Genomic DNA, 25,653 nt, shown 5'->3' with positions numbered 1-25,653 from the left:
GCGGGGACAGCTAGAAGCTTGGTCCGTACTGCACTCCCAACAGTATACACATTTCTTGTTGCGTTCGTGTGCGCGCCGCGCGCTCGACACGCTCCTCACTTTTCGTCATTTCTTCTGAACCTTTTGCCTTTCCTTCTACACCTCTTACACTTTCTACGTTTCTACACTTCCTTCCACACGTCACTTTACGTATTTAAGATGGTATCAAAATCAAGAGAAGCTGAGCCAATGTTTTCAAGAACAAATATTCTTCCGAAAATACTGATGAAACAATAACAGATTCTTCCAATTTACTGAATAATTTTTTTTATTTTAGTCAGAACTTTTTCACAAGTTAATGTCGCATGTAGAAATTATTTATAACCAGATGCAATCTAGTAATATCGATGCATTTTCAATTAAAGACTTTAATGACCAGCTCCCTCTATCGCGGAGCATGGAAACCATCACCATCCCCGTCCATAGCGTTTCCTCCCCGATCGTGGCTTTGAGGGCCTCTCTCGGGGCATCCCACGCAGGACAGTGAAGCAATGTATGCTCCGCATCATCGTCAGCTGCCTCACAGTGGTGGCAGCTTGGTGTTGCTTCTTTCCCTATCTTGTGCAGATAGGTTCCGAAGCAACCGTGTCCTGTCAACAACTGGGTGAGGTGATAGCTCAGGTCGCCGTGTGTCCTTCCGCACCATTGCTTCAGGTCACCGACGAGCCTTTGCGTCCACCTCCCCCCAGTAGCTGACTCCCACCGCTGCTGCCACTGTATCATGGTGGCATCCCTCGCTTCGCTTCTTTTCAACCCGCCGTGTGTTTGCTTTCGCTCAACCGCAAGCAGTTCTGCAAGCAAGCACCAGTGCGGCATCTTCCGATACCGTGCGGTACGCCGAAACGACCCTCAGAGCGCTCCGTCTGCACTCCAGCCATTTTCCGCCTAGTGCGCTCCACTTTAAGGGAGTCACACCAGACGGGAGCGCCGTATAAGAGTATGGAGTAGACCACCGAGCTCAGGAGTTTCCTCCTAACACTCCAGGTCCACCCACATTTTTCATGAGGCGGGCTAACTGAGAGGCCGTCACGTCCGCCCTGGCGGATGCCCGCTCCACATGCTCCGTGAACCTGAGCTTTCGGTCGAGCTGGATTCCGAGGTATCGCACCGAATCGCGGAACGGCACCTCAAAACCCTCCAGCTCCAATTTTGCAACAGCCTGTTTTCAACCTAATTGCGAGTATTTTAACTTCAGCGGCTTTTCTTCTATTATCCAGTTTGAAGGCTCAGAGAAGCAAAACACGAATATAATAATAATAATATATATAAAAACTGACGGTCACTAAATATGTATGTATATGTTTGTATGTTTGTGACGGATGATCAACCAGTATGGGGAACCAATCACAGCCGAGTAATCGAGATCCTGACCGTCGGCCGCGCCGAACGTGTCAGGGGCGTGGAGGCGAAGACCCCGGAGAGTTCATCATTTCGAACGGGTTGGATTGCTAAGTGTATAATGTGCTACTTTTATTACGATTAATATTACGTGCGCGTGTGCCTATAAATTACTGTTACGTATACTAAAATAAGAGGTTAGTAAAGAGCCGCCGGTCAAGTGCCATCGGATTAAGCCGAGGCGCATACCTGATACCGTGTGACCGTTATAATTGGTTTTGGGGATTATCGGCAAACTAAGTGCTGTCGGCTAAACAATGAATGCGGCGATAGCGGTGCTCTGTCGCATTCCCATGGAGTTCTCAGAAGTGACCCATACCGGGGGTCTGAGTGTCGTGAGAATGCACATCCGAATACGTGACCATAACAATAGGTAAAAAAATTAGACGTCGAAGATGTCCTGAGAGATCTATCCCTTATAAGGCGATAATTAGGCGATATCAAGACATTCTGGACTGAGCACTTCCAGTGTGTGTATCTTCTTAATCACCAATAAATGCTGTGAGAAGACTTTGGCCTTTTACTTGGATCCTCCACCCACTCCTACGCAACATTACCTTACATTATACTACATATAACTTTATTTTTATTCAATTCCTTTTCGTAACCACCCTTTGAAATTAACGGGCATAACACTAGTCCTCTATAAACTTAAACTGCATACTGACGTCGACAATATTGACAGTTCGAAATCCTCAAAATTGCGGTACTAAGATCAAGGTCCGTATTGGTAGTGTAAATAAAGCAAATTTACACACGCTAACCAACGATGAAAGTGTGAAAAACCGTAAAATAGATCGAAAGCGAGCCTACGTTGTCGAGGTTACGGCCAAGTTCCACATCGGCGATCGCGTGTGGCAACATCGACGTCTGGGATACGTGGCGCTGACAGTTGGGGCCGCAGCCGCTGTCGCCGCTGCTGCCGTTGTCGCCGTCAACGTCGCTCCGGAGTCTCCGCCGTCGCCCCCCGAGCGTACGCCCCTCCTTTGAGACTCCCGTGAGCCCCCGAGCGCGCCCCCTCCCGCCTCCGCCCCCCCCGCGACACCACACGTCACCCGCTCTGATATCACACATCACTCTTTCTTGTGCCCCACATTTCTTACGTTTACATTTGTTTATTCGCTTATCTGGTGGATCGTATCATTGAACCACAAACAGCTGCTTGCGTTCAACCAATCGGCCAAATTCAAACTTTTCAATTAGATTGGGTTTGGTCGTTGAACTTTCAATTGACTTTTAGCTCGTTCAATCGGTGTATATTGATTATGAAACTACTTTACTATACTGATATTTTTCGCATACGAGAACAAGTTTTAGTCGACCCGTTAGTATACATAAGTATAAATTATTAACTTGATATGTCGAAAGAAAAAGATAATCGAAAATTTGTATTACACTTGTACAACGATTACTCTAAACATCGACATTGAAATCGTGTTTTTGTGCTGATAAATACATGCAGAGAGGTGTATTAAATATTTTTTTATTGTACAATATTTTCATCCCCTATATCATTAAATTTCCATACATCTCATCGAAAACACTGAATAGTCCTACATTGACCTTTTTCACTCGCAACTATTTTAGGTTTAATCAATGTAATGGATTATTTTTGCAATCCCGGATATTTTATTGTATGAAAATATACTTAATAAATAAGATAATAACCCAGCGATGAAAAGGGTTCAAATTTAAGGGAATTTAAATTTTTTCGACTATTTCAAAGTTACCAAATTTCAACCACCATTTCTCAACTCTCATGTGTGTAATTGGTTTTGTTATTTTTCCTTCCCATAAAACTATTTTAATTAATTTTTACTACCTATGTATGTACGTCATATATTTTGAATCACTGATTTATTTTATTGTTTTTTCAGGATACTGAAATAAAACTGTCATGAATGCACAGTTTATACCGGGGCAACCGCCCCCAAATAATAATTCAGCGATGGGCCCCTTGCCATATCCCCCCGGTCCGGGCATGATGCCCCCACTCAACAACGGCACCAACAACAACCTGTACATGAATCCGAACATGAACGCGCCTCAGTCGGCCAACTTCCCCCAACAGCCGGGCATGAGCATGAACCAGAAGATGCAATCGTTGAACTTGGGCAACACGCCGCCTGTCCCCCAACCCAACGGCCAATTCTCCAACGGACCAACCCAACCTCAATTCCCACCGGGTCAAATGCCGCCAAAGCAATTCCCCACACCCTCACAATTTCCGCCGAAGCCGCTCACTCCCGGACAGCAACCCCAACAGTACTATGGAAATATGAGCGGGGCCAATCAACCGCCTCTAATGCCCAATTCGCAAAAGCCGAACTCGCCTGATTTCAATTCGCTCGGTGCTCCTCAGAGGCCACCGTCTAACTTCGGCGCTCCACCAACTTCTGCCCCACAGGAAAATTTAGGAATGGCTCCGATTCAAAGCGCAATGCCACCGCACAGTCAACCGAGCTCACTCGGGCCGCCTCCGACTGCTCTAGCGCCTCCTCAACAGCGAGGACCATTCCCACCAGGTCAAATGCCTCAGAGTCAAATGCCTCCGAATCAAATGCCTCCGAATCAAATGCTTCCGAATCAAATGTCTCTGAATCAAATACCGCCTTTTACCAACCAACAAGCGACCTTCCCTAATCAGGTTCCGTCTCCGCCCAAGCCAGGCATGCCTCCATTACCGCCGGCAGCCGGTCAACAGATTCCGCCGATGGTTTCTATGCCTCATCCGGGCATGGTCCCGCCGATGGCGAACGCCCAACAGTATCAGAGCAAAGGGCCGATGCCGCCGCCCGTGTCGGGATATCAGCAGCAGCCGGGTGCGTATCCGCCGCAGATGCAGCAGCAACAGCAGCCTGGACTTCAGCCGCAGACTGGGTTTCAGCCGCAGCCGGGTAACTTCCCGGGACAGCAGATGCCGTATCCTGGGCAGCAGGCGAGCTATGGTGGGCAACAGGCGGGCTATCCCAGCCAGCCGGGATACCCCCCTCAGCAGAATCAGTACGGATATCAACCGCAGACGGCGAAGAAGTTGAACCCTGATCAGATGCCCAGTCCCGTATGTTGCTTCCGTTTTAAGACCTGATAACTTTTTTAGATAGAAAATAACGTAATTATGCCTATGACGTATCCATTAATATGTAACTTGTCCGAACTAAACGGCTTAGTTTTGGTTCAAGAATAAACTAAAATGAAAATCTAAGATTGCGTCACGGAAGACATACAAAGGTAGATCTATATTTGATAGTTATGGCACTTAACAAATTGTATTTTATATGTGCAATATCTGAAAGAGCAAGCTTCGCCCGCTACATGTAGACTGAACGATGGTTCTAATGTAAGATACAAATATTTCATTTATATTCGATAGTAATTTGTTGACTAGTATCTTTTGGTTGTCAAGGTAATGATGCGCTAGTTTATATGGAGGTTGAATGAGGGTAATTTCAACCCCTAAGTGAGTTTTTTCCGAGATCCATTTCATTGGAATTTTTAAGACAAATAGAAGTGTTTAGAAATTTCGTCCAAATCGTTGGTCTATCGGGCAAAAAATGTTTAACTTGCTTAATAATGCCACTTTTTGTATCCATCCCAATGCTAAAATCTATTTTAATGGTCACTTTATAATGCCAAAATATTTTATTCAATGCACAATACGAGATTGTTTAATAACGCGCCGAAAATAATGCACATGCATTTTTTTTAAGATACAACGTATTTTTTCTCAACGTACGTAGTTTGCTTTCATTGCTACTTTCACATTGCAGATCCAAGTCATGACCGAAGATCAGAATTCAAATGGGGGCATGTTTGCGACCAATGCCAAGGGCCGAGTACCACCGTTGGTCACCACGGACTTCACCGTCATGGATCAAGGGAACGCAAGTACGCTCACTCACTTTCCGATCGTCGCGTTCTATGCTGGTTTTCTTTGTTTCAAAAATCTATATGTGGTATTTTCCAGGTCCTCGCTACATCCGCAGCTCAATGTACAATGTTCCCGCCACGCCAGACATGATGAAGCAAACGGCCGTACCGTTCTGCATTGTGGTGAGTGCCGCCATATGGATCAGATGGTTGTTTTCAGGTTGCGTCACTCGGTTTATGCTCGATGTTGCCGTTTCAGTTATCTCCAATGGCGGAGACTGTTGCTGATGAGAGGCCGCCACCGCTCTTGGACTTTTCCGTGTTGACCGGAATGCCAGGCACTGGACCGGTGCGGTGCAGCCGTTGCAAAGCTTACATGTGTCCAGCGATGAGATTTGTCGATGCCGGTCGTCATTTCCAATGTGCCTTCTGTAAAGCCACGACCGAAGGTGGGTAATCCTATGATCACTTCAAAATGATGGAAAGTATTTCTCTATAAAGCTCTGTTCGTGATGCTATTGACTGCGCGTTCCGGGAGTTCGAAGCCCGTAAAATAAAACATACGATATATGATCTAATTGGATCATGCAAGTCATCGCATTTTGTCATGTTTCAGTCCCTATGGAATACACGCAATACCTCAATAACGGACAACATTATGGACAAAGCACTCCTGAAATGTCTCTCGGATGTTATGAAATTGTCGCTACGAAAGAATACTGTCGGGTAATTTCATTTTCGGCGATCATTTTCCCTCTCTAAGTTTAACATTTTATCTGTACGTGCTTTTTGTGTCGTTTGCAGAATAACGTATTGCCGACTCCGCCTGCCTTGATCTTTGTCGTGGACGTCTCTTATAATGCGATTCGCTCCGGATTAGTAAATTTAGTGGTCGGACAGCTGCGTTCGCTCCTAGCAAACCTGCCGATCCCTCCTCGAGTCGGCCTCATCACCTACAGTTCAACAATCCACTTTTACAATATCAACGTAAGCGTCCTCATACATATGTAAGCATCCACGTACATTACATTGAGAATCCGTCGTTCAGATCAGATATGTCGGTATGTTTAGAAAAATCTCGGACAGCCGCAGATGATGGTGGTTGGTGATATTCAAGACGTGTTCGTTCCGCTGTCGCATGGTCTGCTCGCCGAGCCCGGTCAGGCCGATCACTTGCTGGACGCGCTCGCTCAGCAGATACCGATAATGTTCCAGGAGACTAAAGAGACGGAGACCATTCTGCTTCCGGCCGTACAAGTATGAATCGTCTGTTTATATTCTCGGTGTGTGTGTGTGTGTTTGAATGCGGCGATTTATGTTGTTTGATGATGCAGGCTGGCTTGGAAGCGCTCAAAGCGTCCGAATGCTGCGGGAAGCTTCTCGTTTTCCACTCGTCGCTGCCATCGGCGCAAGCTCCTGGACAGCTCATCAATCGAGACGATCGGAAACTTCTCGGCACCGACAAAGAGAAAAGTGTATTGAGTGAGTATTTATCTAAGTATATATGGGTCTTTAGACCTTAATATGTAGGTGAAGATGTCAGCTTAGAAGACAGACGGAAGCTCAGACTCGAACCTGACTGCTGACTACGTATCCTGATCAATTGACGAATCCTTGTATGGTGTATCTGTGTCGCATTAGGGGTTCCAAAAAACCGCCCAAATGAAAAAGCCGGTTGGCCGGCTTTCACCGGTTTCAGTGTGTTACCTCGTAGAAAAACTACAATTGTGAAATCGTGAATAGATATTAAGAACACTGCTGAGATGCGCTCAATGTTGAAATATTTCCATAAGCTATTTTTACTCATCTGTTTTAGCTTAAGAATCCAAAAGCTTGTCAAACCGTTGCAAATTTCGGAAAAGAAACGACACATCACAAACATTTTAAAACCATAATAAAAAGTAGGTATGTGGCCTCAAAATTTAAAGGGCTTCCATTTCCTTCAATAACATTTTATTGGTTTATGACTTGGTCTTCGTCTTGGAAACCGCCAAGTGCTGTACCTTTTTTTTGTTGTTCAAAAAAAAATTTACACCTATTACCCAAGATCGTTTAGATATACACATTTTTTTTTATCTTTCATAGGAATTTGAAATTGATAATTGTTAGTTTTGAAGAAAAAAAAACATTAATTAAAGAAAACCTTAAAAAGCCAGTTGATTTGAGCCAAAAGCCGGCTTTTGGTTTTTTGAAAAATGGTCAAAAAGCCTGTTTTTCGGCTTAAACTGGCTTGGAAGCCCTAGTGTCGCATCTTACGTCGTCAAGCGACTTGTGTATATGTCGAGTACAACCGAGGCTTTGAGTCTGATTTAGCGTATAGAACTGGCCTGACGTGTTGAAACAGAATTATCACTTTAAAACGGTGTCATTCAATTTTGTGCTATTTTTTTTTTGTAAGATCCTCAAACGAAGGCGTACAACGAAGTTGCTCAAGAATGCGTCGGTGCAGGCTGCGGAATTGAAATGTTCCTTTTCAACAGTTCGTACGCTGATGTGGCAACTCTCGGACAATTGTCGCGTCTCACTGGCGGCAGCCTCCACAAATATACATATTTCCAGGTGTTTATCTTTTTTTTCTATATTAAATTTCTGTTATTCAAATGTCTGGCTGATGTTCAAATGGTGCTGTTATTGTTTCCAGGCTGATGTAGACGGTGATAGGTTTATCGACGACTTGTCACGAGTATTGTCGAGGCCGACGGCTTACGACGCCGTAATGAGAGTGCGAACCTCGACTGGAGTGCGAGCTACCGATTTCTACGGTCACTTCTTCATGTCCAACACCACAGATGTCGAGCTCGCCACTTTGGGTAAAAATGTCAAATTCTATAATGTTGGAAATCTAATATAATATGCACCTCTTTTTACTGTATCTATGTTTTAGATTGCGACAAAGCGATAGCCGTCGAAATAAAGCACGACGATAAATTGACTGGTGAAGACGGAGTATACATACAAGTGAGTTTTAACGATACAATCTTTGATTTTAAACGTTTGATTCGTTCTGTATGTTAGCATTGTAATCCTGCTGGTTATATTTACGGGTTAGTAAACCTTTCCAGAGTGCGTCGGTGCTTAAAATTCTTTATGAATCAATAGTACGTAGCATTCTACAATATATGGAGTCCTACCCATATGACTCATTCATCGAAGATTGAGAGAATCCAAACACGGTTTCTCAGATATCTTTATATGAAATTATATCCTTGGCTCTATCCTCGTGCGTTCCTATTAGGGGCGTTAAGCTTCAACTCATTGGAGTCTCGTCGTGTTATATTTCTGGGAAAGCATTTTTTTAACCTATTCAATGGGCTAGTACACAATCCTCAGGTTCTTAATGAATTTTAAGTTTTATGCACCTAGTAAGTTCAGGGACCTGAGGAATCGTGATTTGTTTTCTCCTCCTGTGACTCGCACCTGTTATGGCACTATGTATAGTATAAATTGAATATACAAGTACGGTTCGGTGATTATTCCGCAAAAAGCGATATCGCGCACGTCACTAAAATCTCGATCACGGAACATCTGACACCCAAAAACTCCCTCAATCGAAAGCTACCCACGCGAAATATTGTATTAACGAGAACTCGAGTGCCAGATATCCCATCCATATTCGCGATTTTTGTGGCAACGATTGATCGCAATAATCCGTTTACCAAAAAAAAAAACACCACTTATTTAAAGGCCAGAGAGGGTAGTGAGGGTAGTTTCATCAAAATCGTTAGCCATTTTTTAAAATTTTCAATATACAATAACTGTTTGCTTAAGGGTACAGGCGGACCTCAACTTTCGCACACAATTGGTTCCTGAAAATGTGTGCGAAAGTTAAATGTTCGAAAGTAGAGGGATGTAAAAAAAAAAGCAAAAAATGTATGTATTAAATAAAAATTATTTATATACATTAAAAAGAAAAGTAAACACAAAATAAAAAGCAAAAAAGCAAAAGCAGAAAAACACGATAAAATAAAAAATAAAAACAAAAGAAAAATAATACGTAAATAAAATACTCAAATCCTATTCTTAGTTTTACATTCTGCAAAAGAAAAATAGTAAAAAAAAATCACAGCGAGGCCCAAATGGAAGAGAGTAGATAAAGATTCCACACATACATCACATTCAAATTAAGAGAATAATGATGAGCGCAGGCTGCCAGATACATATGTTAAAATAACATCCGATAATCTACACTCACTTAGGTGGAAAAGATCGCATTCAGGCACGGCAAATTATAATCTCGTAATGAACTTGTCAAGAGTTAGTTGGAATATGACAATTTTTTTTTTCTTCATAGAGAGTTCTGTAACAGACAGTACTCTTATGAATAGCCCTACGTACTTGAGATATTCGTTCTCCATTGGGATCACAGTCTTCCATAATGTTCAAAAACTTTTCGAGATGCGTAAAAGCTTCGTTCATATTTTTTTATAGTTAAGGTATTAATGATTACTTCTGGTTCTTCTTCCTCACTTTCAATATGTATATCATTCTCGTTCTCTTGCCGGTCCATTAGAAATTCATTGGTCATGGGTTCAGAATGAGATTCAATCATCTCATTAATATCTTCAATGTTAACATCTAGGTTAAGTTCGTTCATTAAGTGAACTATTTCAAGTGTGATAGTTTCTGGAGTTTCATCAAAATTTATATCACCCATCATTTGTGGGCATAGTTTTCTCCATGAACCTTTCATTGTTGACTCTTTTATTTCAGCCCACGCGTCTCCAATATTGTTTATTGCGTTCCATATGTTATAATTCCTCCAGAAATCTTTTAATGTGGGCCCACCTTCCATGTCAGTTGTCTTGATGGCCTGATTCATTATCGACCTCATATAATATCGTTTAAACGTAGCTATCACTATTTGGTCCATGGGTTGTATGAGACACGTAGTATTGGGGGGAAGAAACACAACATTGATTTCTGGATATAAATTTTGTAGAGATTTTGGGTGTCCTGTAGCATTATCTAAGATTAATAATATTTGAAATGGTAAATTATTAACTTCACAATATTGCTTTACTGCTGGTACGAAATGTGAAGTGAACCAATCTTTAAATATTAAAGCAGTAACCCAGGCTTTTTTTTTTGATTTCCAAATGACAGGAAACAATTTTTTATCTTTCCCTTTCAATGCTCTAGGATTTGCTGCTTGATAAATTAACATTGGCATCAATTTTAAATCACCAGCTAAATTTCCACCAAGAAGCAATCGGTTTTTAGAAGGTTTATGACCAGGGGCAACTGATTCTTCCTTTGATAAGAATGTACGATTAGGCATCTTCTTCCAAAATAAACCAGTCTCATCTACATTGAATATTTGACTAGAGGAATATTCACCATCTTCAATAATTTTGGACAATGAAGAAATAAAGTCTTTTGCAGCATCTTTATCCGCATCAGCTGATTCTCCAGTGAATTTAATGTTGTGTAAAGAATATCTTGTTTTAAAATTTGAAAACCAGCCGTGACTTGCATGAAACACCGTGTTAGAATCTTCTTTTAGTCTATCCTTCCAATCCTTATGCAAACTAAGAGCTCTAGCTTGAATTATTGAAGTTTTTTGATTTTGGTCACTTATCCAATAAGACAAAGATTTCTCCATTTCATCCATCATTATGCCGTGCAGGATGTAACACTTTTCACAGTACGGGCTCGTTCATACGCATTTCATAGTGCGACAGGGAATGGAGGAGAGGGAAACAATTGAATGCAAACAAACATTTTTGCATTATCACCAAAAAACGATTTTTTAAAAATGTGCGAAATAGCGAATTGTGCGAAAGTCGAATGTGCAAAAGTTGAGGTACGCCTGTATAAGTTTATTTTTATTTTTTATTATATATATATATATATATATATATATATATATATATATTAATATACCAGGAAGGCTTAACAGGTAAACCCAAATGCGCCTTCCTGGCCAATTACAAACAATGCAACATTTTGTTACAAAAGTCGCTGAATTACGAGACACTGAAAACTGAGACATGTATGAATTTTAACTTATACATAAGTTTCATTGTATATTAATCATCCTCAAATAGTGGTGACACAGTAGGTATGAAGGTTTTTAGCCAATTTAATCGAGGAACCGTTTCTGGAACTGAGCTGGAGTCGCAAATATCCAATTCCGACCAGCAGCATTACAGTAATACTCGGAATAAATTCTTTTCAATCGAGGTCAACTCACGGGATTGAACCCATAAGTCCAACCACCAAGTCATGCTGCTGGCTAACTTGACATTGTAAAAATTACTCTTGTGGGTTTAGTTCCATCATGCAAAACTACATGTAAAGATGCATCTTTTGGTTTCAGGTCGCTTTACTATACACACACGCAACGGGACAAAGACGGCTCAGAATTTGCAACTTGGCGCTCGGAATCGCCACTCAAATGGCGGACTTGTATCGCTCGTGCGACTTGGACACCATAATCAACTTCCTCGCCAAGCAAGGTTCGACAACGACCAAGATTGCGCTCAATTGTGTATATGTGTATAAATATATATCGTCCGCTGTTTGCTTTACGTACTGACGTTCTTTCAGCCGTGACGAGACTGAGCGAGCACTCTCCGAAGAGCATCAAGGAGGGTATCATCGCCAGGTGCGCGCAGTCGTTGGCGTGCTATAGGAAACACTGCGCGACTCCGTCCAGCGTCGGCCAATTAGTATTACCGGAGAGCATGAAGCTGCTGCCGCTGTACGCCAACTGTCTGCTCAGGAGCGACGCTCTCAGCGGAGGTTCGATCTTCGACGGTCGCATCGATTCCCACGGAGGGTTCCGCTCACGACGATGATGATGATGATGATGATTGTTTCGTGTTGGTTTTCAGGTCCCGATATGTCGTGCGACGATCGAAGTTGGGCGATGCAGGCCGCCTTGTGCGCCGACGTCTCCACGTCGGTCGTGATGTTGTACCCTCGGTTGTTGTGTCTGAATCCGCTGGCGTCGGGCGCGCTCGCCGAACCCCTGCGGTGCACCAACGAGAAGCTCAGAGACGATTCGATATTTTTGTTCGGTAAATATATACTAATATACACGGCCTCTATTTAACCGATCAGTAAAAAATTCACATTTTGATCGGTATAAAAAAAACGTTTGGTAGGTAAAAATAATGGATTGATCAGTGAATATACATATAATAAATGATCAGTTGCTATGCGATCAGTTATTAAATAGAATGATAAGTATTTAAATTATATGAGCAGTAATTAAACCAAAATGATCAGTGTATAAAACGAAATGATTAAGATTGTGAAATGAATGATCAATTGTTGAAATGAAACGGTCAGTTTTACGCATTCTGACAGATGAAGTGATCACGCGTTGATAAAATCTGACGTTCACTGGTGTTTTGATTTCTCGCTTTTCTCCTGGACTTCGAATTTGTTTTTCAATTGGCTTTCTTTCACTTGCTGACGCTACTGGCTTCCCGAGTTTTGGACTGACTTTTTCTCAGATATGTGTTTGACCCGGCTTTAACAACCTGAACATCGTTCATAAACAAATATTGACGTCCTCGCCCCTCGCTCCAGGTTCATTTCAGTCTCGGTTCTCGTGTGTCTGCTAAATTAATAAATACCGACTCTAACAACCTAATCTTAAATGAATAGGGCCAACCCTAACTTAACCTAACCTAACCTGACCCTTAACCCTTTGCCCGCGGCAATAAATATAGCGAACAAGCCCTGTACGCGGCGGCACCTTTTTCGCCAATTTGGCAATCGAGTTTTCGACCTTAAATACAGATTTTAATATTTATTCAAGTAACCACATATGTTGATTAACACATAAAGTATTATTTTCAACAATAAAATACATAATATATGTCGTAGTTTTGGCTTAATTGTCAAATAATCATTCTTCATACAATTGAGTTCGTCGTATCGTCGCCATTGTTCAACAGACGTGACGTCACATAAACGAGGTTTCAGTATGGTTCCACAAAAAACTAATTTTGACTGGTATATATTCATTTTAAGCAAATTGAATAGATGGCATTCAACTCTCAGTAATATATTCAACCAATTTTGAACCTTAAAACAGTTGAAATAGGCGCATATAAGGCTCAAAATCCCGTGCAACGTTCAGAAATTCTATGGAAGACAGCCGCGCTACAGACTTGTCGCGCAAAGCTTCCATAGAAGACGGCCGCGGGCCAACGGTTAAATAAATCATCCAACTGTCATAAATTATAATTTATTTGGTTTTACTTATCATTTATATTAGCCTATACGAGACAGACATTCAATTTTATATACATACATATATAGATATGATATAACTTTATTTTAATTTGTGTATCAATTCCTTTCCGAAGCCACCCGCTGAAATCAACGAGCACAACACTAGTTATTTAATAAAATGTAAAATTGATAAAAAGAATGATGTATAATATTAGGAAAACAATTATTTATGAAATTAAATTTATTCTTATTTGTTGTTGTTTTTTTTTTACTTTCAGAAAACAGCGTGCACATGATGATGTGGATCGGCTTGCAGACCCCTCCGGATATAATAAAAGATCTTTTCGGTGTGAATTCGGTGGCCGAAGTCAACACGGAAGAGACCCACGTTCCGATCGTAGCCAACGAATTCAACGAAAGAGTGAGAGATTTAATACAATCAATTAGAAAAGAAAGGAGAAGAGCGATGCGGGTAACTATTTTCGTACCATGTATAAGTTTTATAATGTATATGCACGTTAAATTGTTCATAGTGTAAATGATTTTGATTTGCGTCGCAGTTGACGATGGTCAGACAGCACGACAAGCTCGAGATGGTGTTCCGTCACTTTTTGGTGGAAGACGACGGACGCAACGGGGCATCTTCCTACATGGACTTCCTCTGCCACGTGCACAAGGAAATAAGGGGTCTGCTTTAGGGAATCTGACGGTGCATCCTTCGCCGCGCAACGTATTCGCATTTTATATCCGTCATCAAATTGATACCGTGCGGAACTCGACGCTCTTCACTAACTTCGGACGGGTACCAATATGTAGTACCGATACGTTGATTATTGCATTTTAGCAATACTAATTAATGAAAAATTTAATATATATACATATATATCATGCGAATTGCATTTTATTTTTTATTTTTTATTTAATGCCTAACACGATCGTCCCCCCCCCCCCTGTTGGTGAGATCGAGACTCCGACGACAGTTTGTTTTGTATTCATGTAAAATTAACGTTTCAACGAATGTATTATATGTAGCCTCGTATTCGGTGTATCGTTTTACAATCGGATCAAGATGCTACTTCAAAATTTCATTCCAGTATGTAGATAAGTAATTTGATTTCGTGTCTGTGATTGCAATCATGTGGAATGATGTGGCTAAAATTTATGCAAAATAATTCTGAAAATTCTTCTTTGATCTGAATATGTATATATTTCTGAAGCAAAAACTTAAAACTTGATCAGCTATGGTGAACCTTTTGGAGTCGGAGTAACTAAAAATGTTGAATTTAAATCATTACTTATTGCTGGAGACCCATTTTATAAGCATTTTGCCATAAAATTCACAGTGAGTGGCAATTTGGGCGATTTATTTATGTATTTTCTCACATTACTATTTCCTAGTCATTTTCTTTTTATTGTTTGTTACATTGACTTTAAATCGTATGCACATATTTCAGTCATACTTATTTTGAAAATTACATATTGTATGTGGTAGAGATTCCTGACAGATGACGCTGTTCAGGACCACGGTTGGGATGTGGCGGTTTAGGTGAAAATCAAACACGTGCGGAGGTTTAGCGACCGACCGCGCGGAGCACAGGTCCAACTGCGACTAACCGTTACATCTCTACCCCTTTTCATCCCCTTCTCACAATCAGTCGTAACATACCCTTTCTCAACCATAGCCCATACATCAGCGTTTCGTTCAATTCCAACCCTACATATGTATATATTGAAATTTAAAAAAAAATTGATGCTAAAACTTTTTTTTGCAAACAAGAAAGTTTTTTTTAGCAAAACAAAAAAGTTTCTCTCCGTCTACCCCGTCTTCTTCCTTTCCTTATATAAACAAAGCTGTTTTTAAAATTGAAGTATTTTACGCCAGTATTTATAGTGCGCTGCAGGCAATTTTTTTTTTAATAAAACCTGTTATTTTTAAAGTCGCATACCATGGGTTCACCACTGCTGAAGCAGATCGCTATGAAGTGAGATTTAATTACAGGCCTGCTCCTAGATGAAAGCATATGATTATATGATTAGAAAATTACAACTTTAGGAGCTGGTCTGCGTTGCTGTCGTGAAGGTCTCGGCTTGATGCAATTTTGCATTGTTTCCAAATTCATGGTAGAGGTTATTTTAAGCTTAAATTGGCAACCTTTCCTCAAGTCGTGTATTAATAAAATGATATATTTTTAACATTTACTGTAGAAAAATATGTATAATATATATATATATATATATGATAGAAAAATAATTATTTTTTTATGAGTATTGATTTATTTTAAAGCATTTTATTTTATTATAGTTTTCGCACTGGCATTAATTTTTATTGGAAGTTGAAATTCTTAAATTAGACGATATTGAAAAAGTGTAAGTTTTTGAATTGGTCATGTGATGATGATATGATGCAATTGTTGAGAGTATATCGGCCAGATTGATAGTAGACGATCGGGTGATGGAGTTTTTGGGATGGTTTGTCATGTCGTATATTGTTTTTGTTTTGTTTTTCATTACATTATATATCGTACGATTTTATTTTATTACTATTCTCGTTCACACCGCGTCCGCAGTTTTGTACAGTGCACTCGAGTGTGTTTGGAATTGGCAATTTATTTATTTGCAAAGCAATCATACAGTGACAAAAAAAAACAAGTAATCGATGTTTGTAAATAAGACATTTTTATATGAGAAACATGTATGTATTATGATTATGCATTGAAATGATTATTATTATATTTAAATATAAATGAATAAACGATTTTTATGTCCATATTTTGACTCTCACTTGCAATTTACAACATTAAATTAAATGTAGACAATTTTTTTTATCAATACACTCTTCTCCCTTTCCCACACTTCCTCAACACATTTTCTAACTACACTATTGTAGATTTATTCATCGGATTGCAGGTCTTTGGTGAAAAATGAATCTAAGAATTCCATTGTTATCCTGTGGTCATTTTCGGCCGCTTTGACTGATTCTAACGTTTTTGTTCCTTGATTATCAATTTTGATTCGCCTAGCTTTATTCAGGCTGTCATAATTAATGGAAATTGTATTGTTTTGATCATCGTCTTTCTCAACCAAGCTGTCTTCAATCAGAGCCTCCCGACAAAGGATCATCTCGTAGCTGCCCTTGTTATCTTTGCGAGCAGTGCGACCTTTAATTTGGGTTTCTTCTTTAATGTCTAAGGAAAAAAATGTTTGTATGACGTGAACTCCACCATTTTTTTCCACAGTAGTGCTAGTTTTGTAGTCGACACCGCGACCCATGCCTCTCGTTGCCAAAGTTATGGTCTTCGAAATGGCAGCTTCTTCGATCAGTCGCTCCACTTCTGCAGCACCAGTGTTGTTCGTCAATACGTTTAAACGATCGAATTTACTCCCGTGCTCGTTTTTGAATGCATTTATTTCAATCGGTTTCAAACAATATTAAAACCGACCGTTCTTTTCCAATGTGAAAATTTGCCCTAGACTGTATTCTGTCTCGCCACGTTTGTTTTGAATCCAAGACGACAAAATCATCTCCCTTGTCGAATTTCAAATTGCAATCGCCAAAGAATGAAGGCATGCTGAATGTTTTCTTTATGTTGTACATTTCTCGAACAGTTTCTTTTTCAAAGTTATTCATCGATGTCAAAGTTCCACTGACGCCTAAAATGTACGAATACTTTTGAGGTAAATTCGCATAAGAAGTCATGCCACAAAATATGGTCAAATAACCATAATTATTATAACCGTTGGGATTGAATTCCGTTATCTTTAATCGGAAATAATTGAATACATTGTAATAATCACAGATAGTATTTTCAGCGTATATACCGTCATTCCTTCTATAACAAACATTTCCGTTGTCATTCAATTTGTATTGGTTTATATACCAATTTGTATCATTTCCTTTTGCAACCTTTGTCGCACAATCGATCATCTTATCGAGATGTTCACTAAAAAGTGATCGATTTGTATACATTTTCTTCTCAATTACGTTACCGTCAGATTTCACTAAAAGTTCATATTCATCAGGTCTACATCGAAAATCTTCAAACGTTAAATAGTCCTCATTTGGTTTACACACTTCGTTTTTAATATATTCCTCGATCTTTTCTACTATAGTAATCTTTTTATAGTCATTTTCTTTCACCATCTTCCATATTGCACACTGCATATCGGCAATAGCTTTCATTTCAATTCTATTAATCGAACCGTGTGTATTACCATAGAATTCAGATGAAAAGAAAACGTCCACTTCGTCAATCAATAAAATAGTATCGCCAATACTATTTTGTCTATTCAAAGTCGGCAGATTTTTGGTGCCGAGAAGAATTCTCTTTTCGACCAAGTTTCTCAAGTAGTATTTTGTGTTATTGACGAATGGAGCGATCACTTCGTTGGCCATGTCTCTGAAGGTGCCGTAAGTCACTCGAGTCCTAATTTTTAATTCGTCGAAAAATTGAGCGAAATCATTATCATCTCGCTTGGCGAGGTATTCACTGTAGCAAACAACACGCACTTTATTTCCCAAGACAGCCAACAACGACGAGAGCAATCCAAGGATTACAGACTTTCCTTGTCCAGTCAGAACGTGTGCGAGACATTTTCCAGTAGTGGTGTCGATGTTACCGACGTTGAGCATCATCAAAATGCACAATATTTGAATGCAATGCGGCTTTAAATACTTTTGAGTGCACTCGATATCCTTCGACACTTGCACGGACCACAGAGCGGCCAAGTGAGCGAGGATTTGGAGCAGTGTTGATTTTTTGAACTCCAACGTCCACTGGTCGATTTTCAAATCAGTCTTGAAGCCGATTAAAAGATTGACGATATATTTTATTTTATCTTTTTGTTGCTTCGTTGAACATTCTCCCATGCATTTCTCGTACTCTTCCAAGTAGTTTTTGAAGCATGTTTTGATTTTTAAAGAGTCTTCGATCGATAACGAGTTTGAAGATAATTTTTGGAACAGTTTTAGGGCCTCGTCTATATCGATTTCATCTTGCTTTCTTATATACCAAAATGATTGTTTAATTATACCTAATCGTTTCTCAAAATCTTTATAGGAATCGCTTTTTTGTACAACGTTACTAAATGGCTTTGTACTTTCTTCATAAAATGAAGAAAATGAAACATAATCTGGTTGATCTTTAAAATAAAGAAAAGAACTTCTAATAGCTGAAAACAACAATCCGGTAGCCAATAATTTTTCATTGTCACTGAATTCGCTGCCGTTTTCCCATTGTTTTTTATTCAACAGTTCGATCGCATCTTGTATCAACTTTTCGATTATATCAATGATGTAATGAGGATAGTTCCCTGTTTTTACAAAGTCTTTTGGTTTTTTCACTTTATATGATGTATTTTCAGCAGTCAATTTATTCTTCACAAGCTCGATGACATCGCCATTGACACTAGTTGATTTATTTATTTTCACAAACCAATCAAACGCTATGTTGTCAAAGTCGTCTAAAAATTCGTTGTACGATCTAAAATACTGAACAAGTGAATGTGAATTTACAGTTTTATCGAGAGCCATCATTATAACTTGAAGAAGCTTCGAGGAAATTGCTTTCATTCTTGATTTATGTGGTTCGTAATCAAATTTGCTATCAATGCTGCCGATTTTAGTTTCTCTCCTACTCCAGTACTGATTGTATTCTTCTATCATATTTCTGAAACTTTCGAACGCTTTCCTATCGTATTGTAAATCTCCAGTTGCGTTTTTAATATGCTCCATTTGCCTCATCAATATATCCTGGTCTACTTTCAAATTGTTGTTCTTTAAATAGGGATGCGTATTCCCCATAAAATTGATGATGTTGTGTGTGAACACACGGAATGCTTCGAACGTGTCGTCTTTCGACATTCCAACGAAATTCACAAAATCCACCAACAGAGGTAGAAATATTTCAAAATAACTTTCATCATTTTCCCCGGACATAACATTATCGACTATGCATAACCATATCTTTCGTTCTTCCTTCATATTCACCGAGTCGTTATTCTTTGAAAACACACTTTTCATATGATCCCATATTGTTTTCCTTTTGTTGAATTGTAAAAATTTAAAGGTGTATTCGTATTCCTTCTTCCTTGGTCCCGGATTGAAATGCGACATATGTTGATAAATAAAGCTACTTTGCCTCTCAAGAGCTGTATGCAGAAAACACGGCGACTTCCAACATATAGATTTGTTCGTTTGAATTGATTTCAAAACATCTTCTACGGCACAGTTTGTCTTTTCACTGATCGTCACGACGAGTTCGAACAAACTTTTGAAAAGGTAATAATAAATAGGTCTCGTCAACGGTGAAACTTCTTTAACAGAGCTGTTAAAAGTAACAGCTTTTACACTTCGAATAAAAGAATGTTGACAGTTATTCAATATATTCACAAAACATTGTTCGTTCGTTACCGATATGATGTCTGAAAACAGTTTTAAATCAGCTTTCGAGACATAGAGGGACTGTTGGATAGATAAATCTTGGAGATCACGAATCATCGTATACGGACAATCTTTGAATAAAATCTGCTTGTGATGCCCCATGCCCTGAGAGACCATTTCTTTCAATTCCGCAGCTAAATTAAATGTGTGTATTTGAAAAGTGTTTTCAATTTTTGGTAATTTTTTGTTTCTTCCATGAAGCGATTCTTCCGAGTGTAAAAACCTTCTTGCAACATCTCTAACATTTTTCGAAATGTGTTCATTGTCGGAGATACTTTGCAGAACCGAAGTATTCTCTGATGATTGTTTGGTCTCGAGATAAATTTGTAAGCAATCTTCAGCGCAGTTAACGTCATCGCCGATATTATTAGTGACATCTTTAATGCACTTCATGAAGATTTCGTAATTTTTATTTCGCTCGTCCAACAATCCATCTTTTATAATTTCAGTCACTTTAATTCCATTTATGAAAAATTCACGTAAGATAGTGACATCTTTGAAAACATTCAGCATGCGAAACTTTTCCAAGTTGAAAATTTTCACCCTGGCGATAAAATTCTCCTCGTCCATTGTTAATAAATATCCCGGAGTTTGTTTTCGGATATAGAATGTGTTTTCGTTGAATCCAGCAATACTGAATTGGCCGGAAAATATTTCGATCAATTCATTGTTTTTCAACTTTCCCTTAATGTAATGCTTCCCATCTTCGCTTGAAAGCTTCCTCGTTTCCAATGTTTCAGTTTGACGATTGCTTGTATCATTTTTGCTCGTTTTGTTTGTTCTACTATTATCATTTGTCCATACATTTCGTATGAAGCGTTTCGGAGGACTAATCGACTCGAGATCGGACACATAACCTTCGCTGTCCATGATGTTGTTTAACTGAAATCTAAATATACGCACATTGAAAAAGTATACATATTTCTTTAATAAATGACTTAATTTGATTGTTAGTGAAATATTGTGTTAGTCAAGGAATGTTATAAAAATTTAATTAAACAGAATAAACAAATATTACGCCACTTTTTATGGAAAGAAGTGACCAAAAATATAAAATTGGATTGAATGATTACCAATTCTAATTCCAATTTGAAGAAAAGAAGTTGTTTTGAACGGCAACAAGTCGCGGAAAATATGACGCAAAACTGACTGGGTGGGAACAGAAAATTGGCCTACATTTGTATACATTATAATATCTACCAGTGGCGTGCGTTATAAATTTTACGATATTATGGAAGCGAGAATTTTTATTGCATTTGAACGATAGCTTCAGGAGCTGTAATGTGTGTGTGTATGCTGGGTGACCAGTGGCTGTGTGTGTGTGTCGTCGTCTCTGTGTGTTCAGCTCGCTCTGGAGCACGTGCTGGAACAGGGCGGGGTGGGGAATTAGACAAGTCAGCTCGGGTTATCCTCGTTTATTGACGAATAGAATGGCGAGCCGGGGAGTTTGCCGGCGCCTCTCGCCTGTGCCCCTCTATGGCGGGGGCTGTGGATGAGTACGCTGGCTGCAGCTGGTCACTGGTCAGGCAAGGTAGACCAGCTACGCCAGTACCGTCTCGGCCGGCGGATGGCGGGCGTCTCGTCCGGCGGATGGCGGGCGTCTGGTTTGACAGATGAGCGCGCCTCGTAAAAATGAGTGCGCGCCCGTAAGAGCCCAAAACACGGCCATGTGGGTTTGTTGGCTCGGACATACTCCCCGGGGTTGGAATATTCACAATATTTCAAGAAAGTTAACATAATAACAAAGCAGACAACAAACAAACAGAGCAGTGGTAACAAACATCTTCTTTAGGAACTAAAGCCAGCCCCCATGGTTAAAAGTGCAAAAAAAAAGCATTATAGCACATCGACAAAAAAACCAAACCAACTACTACAAGGGTAAAGTGTCATTAGCAACCAAAAGAAAACAAAACAAACTTAATGGATACAGCGTCAATTAGCGCACCACAAGCAAACCACTACTACATTGGCACAAACATTTTTGTTATAAGTTTCACACAGAACAAGAAAAAACACAAAAGACAAAATTATATGGGGGCGGGAGAACAGTGAGTGCACCCAGGCCTAGTCGGCTGGTCAGGGGGCCAACGAGCGTCTCGCCAGCTGCCCTGTCGGTGATGCCCCTCTGAGTGCACAGGGTGATAATTCGTGCGACGCCGTCGTGCCCAGGAAGCACCAACGTGACTCGCCCCATGTTCTGCATGCCGCTCGGTCGGTAGTCGAGCTACTCGTTGGGCTGCCTTCCTGGTGTTGCTGTTGAAGGAGTGTGCCGCACTCCTCCAGTGACCATCTCTGCCCGCTGCTGCAGATGCTGGTGCAGTAGCGCCCGTGCTGCGGGCTGATTGAGCAGATCCTCCCGCTGTTGAGCAACCAGTGGTTCGCCAGCTAGGAATTGACCAGGAGTTTTTGGAGTTGGGTTGGGAAGGTCGGATGAGATGAGGAACAACGGGTGCGGGTTTACCGCGGCTTCTTTTAGAAGCGGGTTCCCTAGGCTTTGGCAACGGAACTTTTCGGTCCGCTGACGGATCACGAGAAGCTTTTTGATGGCAGTTCCCGGAGCGGTTGGTTGTTGGGACTGAGCCCAGTTCCCCACTAACAACCCAGCCGAACGAAGTGTTCAACAGGTGAATGGTAGAGCCCCGTTCGCTGGCGAGTGAGGGCGGAATGGAAATATTCCTCCTACCGTCTTTAAGGGACTGATGGAATGCCAAGCATCCGAGGACCATGTCGACTGCCCCCGGCGAATCAAATGTGGGGTCAGCCAGGTAAATACGCTGGGGCAACCCCAGCCGTAATTCCGACAGGTCTCTGGATGGAACATTGTTCGTGATCTTAGGGATCACTAAAAACTCCATCTCCTTTATTTTGGCATGGCTCCTCGACCCCCGAGGAGCAACGTGCAAGACTACGCCCTGGGAGATTGGCGTTTCCTTACAGCCTACCCCGACCATGCTTGCATTCAATGCATGCGGTTGGATGTTCAACCGCTGACGCAGGTCATTGGAGATGATGTTCATCTCTGACCCACTGTCGAGCAGTGCTCGACACTTATGCCAACGCCCATCGCCTCCACGGGCAGACAACACCACTGTGGATAACAGAATGGTGCGAGGGGTTGTTGCTGCCCTGACGGTTGAATGCAGGGAATGAAGGCTAGGCGCGTGTGGCGCTTCGTTAGCGACGCTTGCAGCCCTTGGGACAGGAGCAGCGTTGAAGTGTTTTGGAGTCCGAGTAAACTCGGCGTGCAAAAGTGTGTGGTGTAGGTTGCGACAGTGGGAGCAACGAGTTTGGCTCTTGCAAGCTGTCGTCTGGTGGCCAGGACGCAGGCAGTTCCTGCAGAGGTTTGCCCTTCGGACCAGGCTGATTCGCTCTGGTGGGGCCAGGTCCCGGAACGAGGAGCATGAGTGGAGCACATGTTCACCCCGACACTTAGGGCAGGAAACTGCCTTGACTCTCTCGTGATGAGCGGAAGTCCCGGTAACCGCCTGTATGCACGGACGCGGCTGGTGCATCCTCTCGAAGGCCTCGCCGTTCATCTGCACTTGGCACTGAAACCGGAGGAACGTGAGAAATTTGTCGAATGTCCAGTCCTCGTACTTGACCGATTGCTTGTCCCATTGCCGGGCAGTGTACCGGTCCAGCTTGGACGACAAGGAAGATACGAGGATGTCGTCCCATGTGACGACGGGGACGCCCATGGACCCGAGGGTGCGGGTATGCATGGTGATGTCATCCAACAGCCGCCGCAACCCTTGACCGACGTCATGGCCCACAGGCTCAGCGTTGAGCAATGCCTGGACGTGTCTCTGGACCAACAACCTCTTGTTATTGTACCGGTCCTCGAGAATGGACCAAGCGGTGGTGAAGGCCCCTTCCGCACAGTCGAGGCCGCGGAGAATGTTGCGGGCCTCACCGGTAAGACTGGCAGTAAGATATTGGAAGCGGACTGAATCCACTTTACTGCCGTCTATTGCGGCTTGGAAGCGTTGGGAGAACTGGGGCCAATCTTCGAGCTTCCCATCGAATGTTGGCAGTTCTAGTGCCGGGAGACGAATGGGTTGGTCCACTGGGGGAGTAGCGAGTTGGTCAACAGTGCGACGGACGGTTTGATCGACCGGGAAAAGGTCGCTTGGGGGGGGAGGTTCCTCCCGACAAGGTGATGCTCTTTGCGGCATCTAGTTTGTCCAGCACTGCATCTGTATATGCCAAATAGGCGTCCTCAAATTCGTCCCATGTCAGCGCGGACTCCTCCGCCTCTTTGAGCTCTAACGCTTCTAACTCGGACTGCGTGTCCAAGAAATCGAGACGCAGCTGGCGCGCCTCCTCGAGCTTATATTCGAGTCGGGTCACGCTCGGCGGTAATTGGTCGACCAGATTCGTGAGCTTCGTCAGCCTTCCCCGACGGGCGCCACGACGACGTCGCAATTGAGTCGTCATGACTTCGAGAAACTGTGAGGGGTGAAATGATATCACGGGGGGGGGAAACCCGCGCCGTGAAACAAAAGGGGGGGAAAAACCCACGCCGTTAAACAAAAAGGGGGGGGGGGGAAAAACCCACGCCGTTAAACAAAAGGGAAGCGGGATTACAAGATGGCGGACAGCCAACACAAAGGAATAACGGGAGAGACAAAATGGCTGACGACCAACCTGGTATGCCGACGACAGAGTCCAGCGCTGTAGATCATCCCGACTCGAAGGACCATGAACGATAGCTTCAGGAGCTGTAATGTGTGTGTGTATGCTGGGTGACCAGTGGCTGTGTGTGTGTGTCGTCGTCTCTATGTGTGTTCAGCTCGCTCTGGAGCACGTGCTGGAACAGGGCGGGGTGGGGAATTAGACAAGTCAGCTCGGGTTATCCTCGTTTATTGACGCATAGAATGGCGAGCCGGGGAGTTTGCCGGCGCCTCTCGCCTGTGCCCCTCTATGGCGGGGGCTGTGGATGAGTACGCTGGCTGCAGCTGGTCAGGCAAGGTAGACCAGCTACGCCAGTACCGTCTCGGCCGGCGGATGGCGGGCGTCTCGTTTGACAGATGAGCGCGCCTCGTAAAAATGAGTGCGCGCCCGTAAGAGCCCAAAACACGGCCATGTGGGTTTGTTGGCTCGGACAAGCATTATGACATAAAATCATTTTTGAAGATATTTTTTGCGGTTCGTTGATTATTCCGCAAAAAGCGATCTCGCACAAATCGCTAAAATCTTGATCACGGAACATCTAGTATTCGAGCTCTCGTCAGTACAATATTTCGCACGGGTACCTTTCGATTTATGGAGTTTTTGGATACCAGATGTTCCGTATTCGAGATTTTAATGACTTGTGCGACATCGATTTTTGCGGAATTATCACCGAACCCTCTATTTCGCATGCTGATGTATCAGGTCAGTCCATAAGTTCGTGCGCATTTTCAGGAAATTTTTAACTAGTGAAATGAACACCTAAAAATAGTCGAATTTTTGGGTGTGACCAGTTTTAGTGTGACGGGTGATCATGTGTGACCGATCTAGAGCGACCAGTTGTCCCGTGACTGGTTCACATATGACTAGTAGTCCGTTTACCATTTCAATGTGGTTTTTGGTTACAATATTATGACATCATTAAATAGTAGTCAACTTTCTTGTTGCATTCGACGATGAAATTCAAATCTTTGATTTGTATTAGTAAAAAAATAGAAAAGAAAACTTTTATTGATGCATCCAATCATTTTCATTTATAAACGTGG

At 41.7% G+C, this 25,653-nt stretch overlaps 2 protein-coding genes across 3 annotated transcripts; one reads left to right on the top strand and one right to left on the bottom strand.

Annotated features, from left to right (window-relative positions):
- The first annotated feature begins 2,277 nt into the window (after positions 1-2,277).
- Positions 2,278-16,262, top strand: Sec24CD (COPII coat complex component secretory 24CD). Of its 2 annotated transcripts, none has more exons than XM_077440841.1 (17): positions 2,278-2,434; positions 3,315-4,498; positions 5,208-5,325; positions 5,405-5,490; positions 5,567-5,756; positions 5,924-6,033; positions 6,112-6,294; positions 6,379-6,564; positions 6,642-6,789; positions 7,706-7,866; positions 7,949-8,117; positions 8,192-8,265; positions 11,627-11,765; positions 11,857-12,051; positions 12,144-12,329; positions 13,776-13,969; positions 14,058-16,262. In XM_077440841.1, the coding sequence occupies exons 2-17, from the start codon at positions 3,335-3,337 to the stop codon at positions 14,193-14,195; spliced, it is 3,441 nt and encodes a 1,146-aa protein (XP_077296967.1). In that variant the 5' UTR covers positions 2,278-2,434; positions 3,315-3,334; the 3' UTR covers positions 14,196-16,262. The 2 variants fall into 2 exon arrangements, with proteins under 2 accessions (XP_077296967.1, XP_077296968.1); XM_077440842.1 differs by having other exon boundaries at positions 2,288-2,410; positions 14,058-15,777.
- On the bottom strand, positions 16,179-25,001 carry LOC143918782 (uncharacterized). The gene is made up of 2 exons (XM_077440840.1): positions 24,584-25,001; positions 16,179-20,825 (listed from the first exon to the last, which is right to left on the bottom strand). Exons 1-2 carry the CDS (start codon positions 24,637-24,639, stop codon positions 16,907-16,909), a joined length of 3,975 nt encoding a protein of 1,324 aa, XP_077296966.1. The 5' UTR covers positions 24,640-25,001; the 3' UTR covers positions 16,179-16,906.
- Positions 25,002-25,653: the final 652 nt, after the last annotated feature.

This window comes from Arctopsyche grandis, chromosome 11, assembly GCF_051622035.1.
Source record: "Arctopsyche grandis isolate Sample6627 chromosome 11, ASM5162203v2, whole genome shotgun sequence".
NCBI lineage: Eukaryota > Metazoa > Arthropoda > Insecta > Trichoptera > Hydropsychidae > Arctopsyche > Arctopsyche grandis.
This window is presented reverse-complemented; position numbering and strand designations above follow the sequence as displayed.